Source organism: Plectrocnemia conspersa, unplaced genomic scaffold (genome assembly GCF_051122295.1).
Source record: "Plectrocnemia conspersa isolate PC_06_02 unplaced genomic scaffold, ASM5112229v1 ptg000004l, whole genome shotgun sequence".
NCBI classification, from domain to species: domain Eukaryota; kingdom Metazoa; phylum Arthropoda; class Insecta; order Trichoptera; family Polycentropodidae; genus Plectrocnemia; species Plectrocnemia conspersa.
The window spans coordinates 1,097,422-1,111,902 of NW_028277168.1; the positions used below are offsets into that span (position 1 = coordinate 1,097,422).

The following is a 14,481-nucleotide window of genomic DNA, read 5'->3' on the forward strand; positions in this document are numbered from 1 at the left end:
TTTTATGCATATATGATATTTTTATATGTACACATAGTGATTGATTTTAATATCAAGTGCTTAATTGATAATAATATTCATATTTTAAAAAATTGAACATTGTAAAAAATATATTTTATAAGTATAAAATATGGAACATTTCGTATCAAGATAATTAAAAATACATTTATAAAACGATCAACAAACGCGATATATATATATATATAAAATATGTATTATTAAATTCAATTGCATAATTAGATAAAAAAAAAGTATAATTGCAGTATGCTTTTTGTTGATATTGTAATAAAATGTATTATTTCCTAATTTTTGTTATTATTATTAATTGATCAGCTTGTTATGGACATCATAGAGACTCTGAAAAAAATAAAAATATATTAAAAATATTAGATAATAATTATACTTGAAAAAAACTCAGTTTATGATTTTCCAATTGTTAACCGATTTTTTGCATACCAAAAGCTTTTATCCCACATTCCTTTAAAAATAGTAAATCAAACTTTCACCTTATTCAATACACTAAAAAACAAATTCATTGCCATAAATATAAGATAACTCGGTTTAATTATTTATATATCGTTGATTATATTTTAACAAATATCCATAATTTAAAATCACAAAAATGTAAAACAAAATTATTTTGAGAAAAACTAATAATACAACAAAAATCACCGTATAATTTTACATATAGATCGAGCTATCTTTGTGGCAAAAAAATACAAAATGTTGTACGGTATAATTATGCTATAACAAAATGCAATATATATTTTTAAATATTTAAAGTCATTCACCTAAGTAAGAAAAACAAATGTACAGAAAATTCAAGAAAGACTGAAAAATGTATGGGGACAATTTCTACTATTGACGCTACTGACAGTGGCACACCATTCAACAGCCGACCATCCTGCGTAGACCATTGTCTTTGATCGCCATTGGTCAGCATGTGGGCCAGTCATTTGTGTATTTTTACCATTAGTTCAACTAAAGCCAAATAATTGGCTTTAATTGAACTAATGGAAAGCCAATTTATTGGCTTTATGCGAAAATTTATTAAATTATTGACTTTTTTAAATTTCTTTATTTTAAATAGTTGTGGTACTTCAAAATGTTTTTATTGAATAAAAACAGTTTTATAAATTGTGAAATTGTAATTTTTTTATGATTTCCCATGAAAACGTATTTAAAATACATATTTATTTTATTAGCTAATTTTTACACTCCACAAAAGATTGAAGAACTAACTAAGAAATTGTAGTGAAATAATTATTTATTATAAAGATCTTTAGATAAAAATAAAATATTTTAATAAAGCAGTTTAAAAATATTTGTTATTACAGTTTGTAACTTTATTTTTGTAAATAATTTCTACGTCCTTCAGTCTTTCTTGGTCTACACTATATTACAATATAATACTTAAATGCTAAATAATTATTTAATAATACATATATAAAAAATATTTATACACTATCAATTATTCTACGTAACCGAAACCGAAGTAAACAGAAACCAAAACCATGATAATGACCTGCCATTAAATTTTACACCAAAGCCAAATACGCTAGTTAAAACAGAGATAACAGCAGCAATAATGATATACGAATAACGTACACAATATATTCCACAACCGATTTATGTTAGTCATATAATTCTCATATATTATTACATTTTTAATGAATGGATCGTTGCTGAGCCAATGTAACACCTTCGGCGATTAGTTTCTGGTGTACTCCACTCAATGCCTGATGAACACAAAACAACTTTAAAAAACTCTGTATCACAGCAAAGGCGAGCCTCAATTCAATCCACAGTAAACTATTCTCGTGCTACGCCCAATTTTATTTATAATATTGCATTTTATAGGTAGTTAAAAACACTGATGATAGATCATATATAATCAACTAAATCAAACCAATATATACCTTGAAGTATTTAACTGTCTTCACTCTCAGCTCCAAAGTCGCGTCTTCGTCGCAAACCATTAGAGTGTGAGGATGTTGTTGGAATGCAGAGACAGTCCACATGTGATTGACGCCTTCTTCGATAGCTTTATGCAAAGCGAAAGCCTTATGTCCTCCGGTTATCAAAATCATAACCTAAAATTCCTTATAAATTACTATCCATGTTTTTATTATCTCAGTAAATACATAACGATTGATTTACTTCTTTAGCGTCCATCACAGTTCCGACTCCGACAGTCAACGCTTGTTTAGGCACTTTGTTTATATCATTTCCGAAGAAGCGAGCGTTTGCTTCCAAAGTATCATGAGCCAAAGTCTTAACACGAGTCCTCGATACTAAACTAGATCCAGGTTCGTTAAAAGCGATGTGTCCGTCAGGTCCAATTCCTATTTAATAATGCATTTATAATCTTAGCAAATATGAATTTGTAAGTAAAAACTCACCTCCGACGAACAATTCTACGCCACCGGCTTCTTGGATTTGTCTTTCAAAATTATCGCATTCTTCGACTAGATCGGGCGCATTTCCGTCCAAAATGTGCACGTTTTTAGGATCAATGTCGATATGCTTGAAAAAGTTGTTCCACATATAAAAGTGATAGCTTTCAGGATGTGCACTTGGCAAATCTACAAAATAACAACAATTACATACGTAAACATTAAGTACCGATCGAAACAGAACCGAACATTGCTTTTCAGTTTCGACCTAAACTAAAACATTAGTGAGTATATTGGAAATATGAATCTTATAGGCTTCATTTCCGCTGACATTGGCAGCGCAAAAGTTATATACACATCTTGAAAATACTGCAGGCTATCCGAGCTGTTTGATTACGAGGAGAGATTGACACAAAAAAAACACCACTATTTTATATAGCATTTATAGTAAAATAATTTTATATATTATTCGGCTTTTGTGAAATTTTTTATGTCAATCAATTCAGAGGCTCTCAATATTTTCTATAAAATTATTATAAAATAATTTTTTGTTATGTTCGTTTATTTCGTACTCTTTAATTTATTGGTATTATTTTATATAAAAAGCATTTACATTAAATCAAATTTAAAAAATATTATATAAATATGTTTTTTATTTATTATTTATTCAGTTATAAATGTAAATATGTAACTATCTGGAGTACTTCAAAACAATGAAAGATCAACCACTAAGCATGTACGGCGATATCACTCAAAGGATTCATGACTGTCTAATCAAAAATGTTTTAAAATCCTTGACTCTTTTATTATATTTTTGGAATGATAACACATACCAAGATTAAGATATATTTTTAATGAATAAATGCTTAATGCTCAGCCTAAAGGTTTTAGCGCCGTGTCTCATATGGACGAATGTTATGGAACAGCTAGGGGAGTAAGGATGCTCCGTGAATAATACGACTATATGATCCTGTAGTTGTAATGATTGATTGATTTATTAATTTTTTTTTAAGTAAAAACGTTATGACATTATTAATGGGTTAATTCATTACACATGTATATAATGATAATTTGATTAATGTATTACACGTGTATGTAATGTATTATGGTGACACTATCCAGTCTAATACAATACAGAGATAAATCTGTTATAATTTTAGTGTCGACTATATACATTACATTTGATTAAAAATCATGAGCGTCTTGAACCCGACAAGGTCAAACAAAAAATCTTATGCTTCCTCTACACTCTCTGGAAGTTACCGAACCAAAGGTCTACCGAATACGGTCGAGGTCGCCGAGACATTAGAGCGGGCAGACCCGAGCTCGACCGAAGTAGCCCCGAATTAACATATTAAATTTTCCGTCCTTGCCCAACCATGGCCTACTTCCAGAGAGTGTGGAGGAAGCATTAAAGGTAAATTTTAGGCGAACTATGTATTGATGATAGATTGTGTAGAGACAACCAGGAAATCCCGGCTTTAGTCACAAATCCCGGGATTTATAAAAATAATTAACTGTCTATTAAAAAAATTATCTGCATATAAAACAAATAGTGTAGAAATAAAAAATTGAAAAAAATCACTATGCTTTTACCAATAAACAAAAAAGTCTCGTAATTCCCTTTTTTATCTCGCTTGCAGAGACTTCAGAATCACTACTAGGTATGTATAATATAAAAATACACTGTGACGAAAATACATTAAAACTGAATTTACGGCTAGTAGGCTAATTTGATTCGGCATAATTTCGTTTAAATAATTAATTCAAGACCATAACGCGCGGATATATACGTCTGCGGGGAAATTAGTATACATATGATTTTTAGTGTTTTTTGTTATTGTTAACCTAAAACGGGTGGATCAAGAATAGAAGTTTAAAATTTAGAAATTTACTATTAATTTTTTTATTTTTAATTATCTTTGAAAATATTGTTTATGACAATAACAAGTGATATTTACACCTTGTGCTTCATGCCAAGGACCTCATTTTAGTCTTTTCCAGGGGGGGCAAAAGTTAGCGAGTCAGTGCTCGTTCTGTAATATTTCAATTTCATTTAAATTCATAGTACTTCATTAGATGACTGGCCAAATTTAAAAGGGGACAAATGCCCTCACCTACCCCCCCCCCCCTTTCACCCCAAATGACGTCCATGCTTTTTTCTCTACATAAAACACCTGAAAAATAGCAGTAGCAAGATGGATTAACTGCCACCGCAGCTGAAAATCGACACTACTCCTCAGCGGTATTGACCTGGGTTTGTCGTTTAAAGAAAAACATCTTCCGCTCAGGTCAAATCCAGAAAATAATCAACACATACGGCAACAACTAGACTTTCTGCTGTAGATAATACACTTGGAATGTGGTGGTAGCAAAATGGAACAAATACAAAATAAAAATGGAATAAATAAATCATGTAGAATATACATAAAAATATGAATAGGTATTTAATTTTAAAACAATAAAACGATTTTTGAATAATTCTGTACTTTAAATTTAAGTATGTAAGCAAAAAACATTTATCAACATATGTATTTTTATGGTTTCATGTTCAATTGTCTCAAGTTTCAGTTTATATTTGATTTCGGACAATATATTCGGCTAAAACTAGGGTGACCATATTTCAGCTCCACAAAGAGAAAATCCCTCTATATATAAAATGTGTTTTATTTATTACCTTGAAGAACCATTAATATTGTCAAGGAAATAAAATTTTTTCAGAACGTACAATTCTTGTGTATAGAGAAAAATGAATGAAACAAGAAGATTACAAAATTATTTCATGTTTATATAAAAATAATTATAGCATCCATGTGATGTTTTCCTGAAACGTGTAAAATGAACAATAAATTAACTGCTCTAAAATGTCTATGAAACTCAATTTGACAGTTGCGAAACGTCTATTTGCTGTTCAAACCCAAACCTAACCTAATAAAAGTTCTAAAACTAATTATAGTTTTAGAACGTTAGGTCAAGTCCAAAATACAAACTAAGCCAACTCATCTCTCAGGTGAAATAAGCGGAAGAATAAGTACAGACATCGTATCTTACATATTGCTCCATAGTTAGTCTGACCCCCCCCCAATAACACGGTAAATTGGAGACGTGCTATTTGGATGCTCATTACTTTATGTGTGAGCGAGCTAAAGGGAGGATATTTCACCACAAGCATTTGATTAAGTATCTCGTACAAAAAATTGTATGAGTATTTTCTAGTCCCCTAACTAAACACACCCAAATACCACGTTTCCAATTTACCGTGTTATTGGTGGGTCTATTATAATATGTGCTCCACAACCAATACCAATAATGTGTCTTTTCAATCGCCATACTTTATTTTTCTTAAGCCTATTATTTGCACAAATTTGTCAGATGTTTAACCATGTAAGAAGATCAAGTCTTTAATTTTGTTTTGAACACTACATTTTGGTAAAAAAAAATTCGCAAAACAATGTTTTACTTATTTGATCTACGTATATATAGTAATGGTAATGCTTCGGATTTAGTATGCGCTGAAGAAAATTTTTGCTCATATGTTTCTTCATCTTTGTTGATAAACAATCGTTCGATTGAAAGCTTTGACTATGACGCAGGTGTGATATGCAAAAAGAGCTTCACTAGCTGCAATTTAATGCTTTCACGATCGCCTACACGTACTACAAAATATGTGATGTTTGAGGAGGAAGCCAGATTTTTCTGGCTATGTATCATATATGTTGATTCATATTACTTTTAGAGCCATGTACCATAGAAAAATGTATGTTGCAATGTTGACACACTACTTTTGTCAAATCATAACACTTATCTGATTTTGAGATTATCATTAAAAGCGCAGTTTCGCTTTTTGACATAATTAAAAAAACTTGGAACTATAAAAAATAATTATGAAATTTAAAAAATATTAAAATAGAACATAAGTATTGAATAACTAACTTTACATACCAATAAATAAACAGCGCTGATAGATTTTAATAATGTATATCGTATAGTAATATTTAATTACAATACCACAAGTGAAGGGACTTCTTGAAGTCTTTGAACGAAATGTGAGTGCATTCGAAAACAAAGCAAGTTTTAAACATGTGTTTTCTATTTACAAATAGTTTACAGGCCAGATCGTATTCCTTTGTAACGATGAGTAAAACTAGAAGGGGGTTTTTCGACGCTGGTAACTGAAGAGGACATAAAAAATGTCGTTTTTCTTGTTTATCAATGGACGGGCCAAAACGGAGTCAAACAATTTAACAAAAACGAGGGAAGAAATGCAAAGCGCGAAAAAAGCGGGACTCATGGTCACCCTAGCTAAAACGGAACGTTCGGATGGTCTTATACATATAATAATAAAAAATATTATTGTATAAATAGACGACAATCACCAAGATAAGAGCTAAAGATTCGAAAAGTTTCTTTCACTTATCAACGTACTCTCGTCGGCATAAAAAGTAGATAAAAATTACAACTTACCGACGTACTCGTCCATGTTGAACGTTTTAACATATTTGAAGGACACTTTGCCGGCTTTATAATATTCTACCAATTTCTTATACATTCCGAGCGGTGTTCCTCCGGTAGGCAACCCGAGAACGAAGAATTTGTTGGGACCAGGGTTGAAATCGTTGATCCTCTTCATGACATATTTAGCCGACCATTCGGCAACTACCTCGACGCTGTCCAAAATAATGAGACGCATTTTCAATAGCTGAAATGATAAAGACAAAATATATTTTCAATATGTAATAATTAACTGATATGAAGCGGAATACGTCAATAAATTATTAAAAAGATAATAAGCTTTTTTAGCCATAAACTTTGTTATCGTGCAATGTTATCAGACACACCTCTTCAGTAGAGTTTATCTATAAAGTGCAATATTTTGTTTGAACGTAGTTTTGAAAAGATACAACAGAGTGCATTCCTTCAATAACCTTTCATATTTCAAGGTCGCATCGTCGCTCCTACGACACATGCGCATGCGCCGATTTAAAAATAAATTCAAATCTTTATTTTTTTTTATTATTGTTTGGTCCAAGTTTATTTGTTCGACTTTGTCCAATTCAAATACTTGTGAATGTTAAATTATTTTTAAATAATTCCGTTAATGGTTTTAATGAAAAACGTGGATGTATCAGCCGAGAAGGATATCGACCAATGGCAATGACCGCGAGAGTATCCGACGATTGAACGAGGTCGACCAAAAACTGAATTGCTCACCAAATGACACGACAGCAAAAATGGCACGAACAAAAATGGCTGTAGATCGAAAGGACGATTTGACTTTGTCGTAAAGTACACGCAAGTGTAAACAACAAAACCGGAGGAACGACACGAAGCCAACGACCGACCGGCGACGAATACGAATTGATACAAACTCGACCGTGTGATACACAATACGGATTGAGAGTACTGCGCAGACTTATTGCGCAATCTTCACACATGTCGAGTTTTAAGACAATCTTGAGACCGATAATTTGTTTCAGTGCTATTTTTAATGGAAAGAGAAACGGACAATCGTCAATTGTTTACTCAGCGTAATTGACGATTTTTCACGCAAATCTTGAACCAAATTACTTTTAAAATTAAAACTGAATTCATTTTATGTATATGATGTTTGGCATATGACCACAGATCAGAGAATATATAGAAACGGCGTTCGCAAGACGTGGGCTACAAGTTTCATGATCTCGATCGTAAAAATACTGATAGCATTAACTTAGTTCCAACCAAAAAAGATCGCATTCAAGAAATTTCAATTGATGACCTCAAAATCAGTGGCGAAATTTTAAGCCCCGCAAAAAATATAATATCGGCACTCTACACAAAACCTTTTAAAACCATTTATTTTTTTATAATTTGAAAATCGTTGACATTACTTTCATTGCTACAATTAAATGATAGTCCGAGGGCACATTTATGTATTTATATATATTTTTGCTGTGGCTATGTTTTGCTTTTTATTGTGGCCAAAACTTGGCGGAACTCTGGTAGCACTGACGTGACGTAGCCACTTTCTCTTGGCAAACTTTGGCGGGTTCTCAACTTGCCGGCGCTGCCTTGCGCACCGTCTAGTTACATATTAACCATGTAAACCACATTAATCTTCAATAAAATACTACTGCAACGGCTCAATCTGTGTCAAATTGCCACCCGTCAACATCCATCACCAAACTAGCAAAAAAATAATCTTATTAAAATTGTTAAGATCCGAGTCGATAAAATTTTATAATCCACTCATACACTTACTACAATGACAGACATGAATCATCATACTGAACTCTCATTTGTCGGTGAATTTCAATAGATTTCACTTATCGCTATTCAAAAAACTTAAAATTCTGCTAACTGGTGGACAGTTTTATAAGCAAGAAAAAATCCTGCCCGAACAGCGAACACAATTTCTCAATTTTTACTGGGAAAACCAATGATGTTTCTGGATTAGCATCCGAGTGGTGTGACTTTTGCAGCCAGTTTGTCGCTAAAAGAGCTGTTTGGTACGGAGTTTATTTCTACCAATGTATGTAAAAGGCCTACTAGAGAGAGAAAGATAATTTAAAGCCAATTGCGATATTGTTTAGCTCCACCTTGCAGTAAAAATTTTACCATTTGTGAGCGGCCGTCCAATAATTACAAAGGATACCTACAGCAATGCTTATTCGATGCGAGGACACGAGTATATTTTTCTAGTAGAGTATCTCGAAGCCTATGCAAAAAAAGTTTTTATATTGGTGTAATTGATGATAATGGTTTTGCAGTTCATGGGTGTTCCGAAATGTAGATTTCTCTAACGTTTTGTTTAAGCAAATCTTTTTTCTTGCAGTTATTTAACCCTAGTAGTGAGTTAATTTAAACACAGTGGTTAATTCGTTAATACTCACCTGGGAGTCAGTTAATTTTACATATTGTTCCATAATTATTTATTTATTATTATTTTATATTGCATTTATAGTAAATTATGGAAAAAAATCAGTAATTCTCAACGTTTTATTACTTTCTTTTATTTTACTACTTTTTTGTATTAGTATATTTTAATAATTTATTTAAACACTTCTATTATTGAATTTCGTTAATTTATTTTACATATTTTTTATATATCAATTCAGATTTTTTTATTGAGTTGATATAAAATATTTTTGGTTATGTTCATTTATTTCGTACTCTTTAATTTATTGTTATTATTATCTATAAAAATTATTTACATTAAATCAAATTTAAAAAAATATTTTATAAATATAATAGCATCACACCTCGAAAGGCGATCTCTTGAACATCACTTTGGCGTATTCTAAACACCTTAAACGTATTTCCTTATACAATAAAATCCTTGATTTTATTTTCTACATCATGTATTACCTATATATGTATTATAAATTTAAAAAATAAATAAATAAGTTATTAAATATTTTTACAGCTAGTAATACATTCTTAGAATAAAAAATACAAATTCTAGAGAAATTTAGGTAGAATCATTATATCATCCAGGTTATTCTAAAATAAAAAATATAAATTTATATTTTTAAATATTTTATTATAAAAATCTAATATTGTTCGATATACATAATATCTCTCAATAAAACCATTAAAATATACGTATATTAGTGTAAATACACAACAATGTGGTCAGTAGCCATTTCATTTATATCTATTTTATGATAACACACACAGACTGTGTTTTTCCTCAACCGTGTGCTTTGAACTTTAACAAAAATTATAACGACCGGACTAATGACTATAACTGTGATTTAGGTATGAGTTTCGACAATATTGTTAATTTTAGATAAATATTAATACATAAAAATTTGAACTTAAAAACCACATAATTTTACTGATTATATTCATTCCACCCCCAGATATCTTTACGTACAAAAATAATTTCGAGTGACATGATAAAATTTCAACAGTTCCATAAATATTACAATGTATAAATATAGTGACTATTGTGCATGCTTAATGTTCATTTCATTAATTACTTTGTACTCTCAATGTTATATCATAATAATTGTGTTCTGTAAATATATTAAAATCGAAGGTCCTAATTCTAGCGATACAATCTAGATACTAAATCGTACGTTAACAACTAAATACAAATTAACATTAACATATGTGTAAAAAGTTCAAAATCAATTTAAACAGCAAAATCCGAACGATTAAGATGTAAATAAATAATTTAAATCAAAATAACTTAAAAATATATGTATTTGCATAACAATCGCATTCATAATGCGAATATGATGAAATGGTCAGATATATAATATAAAGAAAATAGTTGTTAATAAATATTTTGTAAATAAAACATCAAGTTAACTAAATCTACGTCAATGGAGGTATACGATGATTTAATTTCAAATCAATCACAATGTGTTATTAAAATTAAATTGTTTACAAAAAATAGGAAATTGATTAGAAATTTTAACATAATTTATAAAAAAATCACATTTTAGAAAAAGGCATCGTAATGACTATAATACACAAACGTTTGTATACAAAACTGTGTTAAATTCGTCCCACAATCGAAAACTCTAAGAGATCAACATCTATACTATAGTAAAACTTCATTAAATGTTAATTTATAATAATTATTGCATTGTAACTATTAAAAATGTTTCGTTTGTTGAATAATCAAATGGTACACGCTTCCAAAAGGTCAAAAAGTGTATATTAATAAAAAAAGGTTTTATTAATAATAAATCTCTTCAATATTTAAGTTTTTTACTGCAGTCCGTTTCGACGAGCTCGTCAAAGTCGGTAAACTTAGACATATAATCAACACTCGTGTCGTTCATCAAGCTCTGAAGATGATCAACCTGCAACGAAACAATTTAACAAAATAATATTCATACCGAAATACACAAAAAATATATTAACTTACACTTTCATCAGTATTCTGCGATGAAATATTTACACTCGAACTCGGTGTATCAATACGTTCTTTTTTCAATGAATCACATTCCAATTTGATGGGTGCGCCTTCCAGATGTCCGAGAAACGAACTCAAAGAGAAATCGTGAACATCGGGGCCCAACCAGTTGTCATCGTTCTCTTTCAACAGTCTCGAAGGACTCAACGAAGGTATAGACAAAGATTCCGTATGCAGCAACCCTATGATGAATGATAGTTATCGTATAAAAAATGCTAATAAAATTCATAATAAAGCTATTGTATATTTACCTGAAAAGCTTTCACTCTTAGCCCCCTTTGTCTTCCCTGATATTTCTAATGAATTTTCATCTCCGATATTAGAAGGTAAAGACACGTCCAACAAATTTGACAGTCTCGGACTTCTGTCTGTTATCGAGTCCTTTTTACTTCCGTTTTCGGAACACCACGATTCGTTTATATTGGTCGACGACCCGAAGAGTTTAATCTATTGAATAAATCGTCACATATAAAAATCACATCACTATTGTTAAAACTTAATATAAATACTTACGATTACCTCTGATTTAGGATTAGACATGTTCGCATCGTGCTGACCGTTTCTCTCTTTAATGGCAGGTATGCTTAGTAAGCTATCTGAAAATACTGTTTTACCCTCATCACCGCTAGTTTTAAGACTGAAAAAGCAATCGACAATTAGTTATGAAAATATGTTTAAATCTTTTTTTGGAACAGCAATAAATTAGGGAAAGAACAAGACCATAAATTTTTCAGTTGTATATTTTAGAAAAGTCAGGACTATTCATAAATGCAAAAAAATTATAACACTTTTCACTGTGATTCATGTGATTGTTTAGAGCAGTGGTTCTTAGCCGGTGCACCGCGGTGCACCAGTGCACCGTGAGCTTATTGCAAGTGCACCGCGAGAAAATTGGTAAAAACAAAAAATCCGCAAAATAGTAAAATCTTAATGTTTCAATCAATTTGTATTTTATTATAGTCGTGATACCCCACAATGGATAAATTTATTACCAAACGAAATTGTGAATCAGACCAAAATATTAATGACACTGGGAGTACAAGTGGAAGAAGTAGTGACGATGTTACTAGACATCATACGTCTCATGCAAAAGAAAATATATCCAGTAAAATCAAAACAAATAATGGACAGTTTTCTGAAGAATATTTACGTTTCAGTTTTACTAGCATCAATGAGGAAGGATATCACATTCCACTATGTGTTGTATGTGGAGAAAAACTGTCCAATAGCGCGATGCATACTGACAAGTTAAATCGCCACTTCACTACGAAGCACGCCGATCTTGCATCAAAAAGTAATGTTTGGTGATGAATCAAAAAGGAAATTATAAAAATTCCTCTTTCAAACGATACAATAAAAAAAAAAAATTAAATATGTCGGATGATACTGAGAAAACAGTTAACGATAAACTTTTCAAGCGATATTTTGTTTTACAAGTCGACGAATCTACTGACATTAGCGGTAAGGCACAAATACTAGGATTCGTTCGTTTCATAAATGAAAACAAAATAGTGAATCAATATCTATGCTGCAAATAACTTACCGAGCATACGACAGGACAAGATGTTTTTGATCTTATTTATTCATATTTAGAACAATTTAAAATATCATGGGAGTTATGTGTAGGAATTTGTATGGATGGTGCTCCTTCAATGGTAGGCTCATTTAAAGGACTTGTAACCCTTGCAAAGACAAGAAAACCTAATATTATATCTACGCACTGTTATTTACATAGAGAATCTTTAGTTTCGAAAACATTACCAGCAGCACTAAAATCTGTACTAGATCAAGTTGTAAATATAGTGAATTTCATAAAATCAACACGCATGTTTAAAAAACTTTGCATTTCTATGAAAGCTATGTACGAGTGTTTGCTTTTTCACACTGAAGTCAGGTGGTTATCTAAGGGTAAAGTTTTATGCCGATTCATAGAACTTAAGAATGAATTGGTAATCATTTTTTCGAAATGAAGGTATGGATGACTTTGTAAAATGTCTTCAGAATAATGATTGGTATGCTAAAGTGGCATATTTAGCAGATATTTTTAATTACTTAAATAACGTTAACACAAGCATTCAAGGAAAAAACGAAAAACTCATGACATCCATTGACAAATTGACAGGATTTCGGAAAAAATAACTCTTTCGAAAAATCGAATAATAGAAAAAAAAGTAGATATGTTTCCTTCACTTAACGAAAACATTTCCAAGGTAGTTATTTCCGCAATAATAGAACATTCAACTTTATTGGAAGAAAAGATTGCACATTATTTTTCATTCTTAAATATAGAAAATTATGACCGGATACGAAATCATCAAATTGATCGTACTCTAAAAATTAAATTTTTCGAAATAACTATGAAGAATTTTTGGATTACTGTCCAAGAGGAATATTCAGTTCTTTACATGAAGGCATTGAAAATTTTGTTACAGTTTTCAACATCATATTTGTGTGAGCTTTGTTTCTCAACAACAACTAATATGAAAACTAAAAAACGAGAAAGACAGAAAAAAATGTAAACGAAGAATTCAGGGTAACTACATAAAATATTCGACCTAATATTTCTTATATCTGCAAAAGCCAACAAGCTCAGGTATCACATTAATTAATTTTTGATCAATCATATAAATTCCATTATGTTAAGCAGGAACGTCATTTTGGGTAAACAAAGGGGGGAAAATGCACCACTTAGATTTGCCACCCAAAGAGCACCTTTAAATATTAATACAAATATTTTTAATAAAACACGTAATTAAAAATTGGTTCTAGGGCAAACTTAACTAACTAAATTTATTTTCAATACTTTTTATATAATTTAATTTAAAAAAATATGTAAAAAATTTGTATGTAATTTTGTATGTAACTATTATTTTTTTTAAATATGTAATAAAAATTATGTCCACATATTTTTTTCGACCTTTTAATTCTGGTGCACCGCCACTTTTTCTTATGATCAAAAGTGAACCGTGACTTTGAAAAGGTTAAGAACCACTGGTTTAGAGGCACAAGATTTTTTTGACAAAAAAGAAAATTAACCCTACTCAGTGAAACGACATAATAAATATGGAGATTGATGAAAATATGTTTAAAGATCATCATATGATAGCAGAAAAAATGAATGCATACTACATTGAAAGTATAGAAGAGATTGAGAATTCAATACCACTTTCAATA

General features: G+C 30.6%; 2 protein-coding genes across 3 annotated transcripts in view; both read right to left on the reverse strand.

Annotated features, from left to right (window-relative positions):
* Nucleotides 1–306: 306 nt before the first annotated feature.
* On the reverse strand, nucleotides 307–7,761 carry Oscillin (glucosamine-6-phosphate isomerase Oscillin). 2 transcript variants are annotated; one of them, XM_088185244.1, is made up of 7 exons: nucleotides 7,608–7,761; nucleotides 6,861–7,095; nucleotides 2,403–2,585; nucleotides 2,161–2,345; nucleotides 1,920–2,093; nucleotides 1,664–1,739; nucleotides 307–357 (listed from the first exon to the last, which is right to left on the reverse strand). In XM_088185244.1, exons 2-6 carry the CDS (start codon nucleotides 7,084–7,086, stop codon nucleotides 1,668–1,670), a joined length of 840 nt encoding a protein of 279 aa, XP_088041370.1. In that variant the 5' UTR covers nucleotides 7,087–7,095; nucleotides 7,608–7,761; the 3' UTR covers nucleotides 307–357; nucleotides 1,664–1,667. The 2 variants fall into 2 exon arrangements, with proteins under 2 accessions (XP_088041370.1, XP_088041371.1); XM_088185245.1 differs by lacking the exon at nucleotides 1,664–1,739.
* Nucleotides 7,762–9,903: 2,142 nt separating this feature from the next.
* Nucleotides 9,904–14,481, reverse strand: part of crm (cramped chromatin regulator) — a 59,352-nt gene continuing 54,774 nt past the window's right edge. The window contains exons 12-15 of the mRNA XM_088184671.1: nucleotides 11,827–11,944; nucleotides 11,559–11,754; nucleotides 11,260–11,489; nucleotides 9,904–11,194 (exon numbers count right to left, since the gene is read on the reverse strand). Of these exons, the coding sequence (XP_088040797.1) occupies nucleotides 11,084–11,194; nucleotides 11,260–11,489; nucleotides 11,559–11,754; nucleotides 11,827–11,944 (655 nt within the window). The 3' untranslated portion in view covers nucleotides 9,904–11,083. The remainder of the gene's footprint in view (nucleotides 11,195–11,259; nucleotides 11,490–11,558; nucleotides 11,755–11,826; nucleotides 11,945–14,481) is intronic.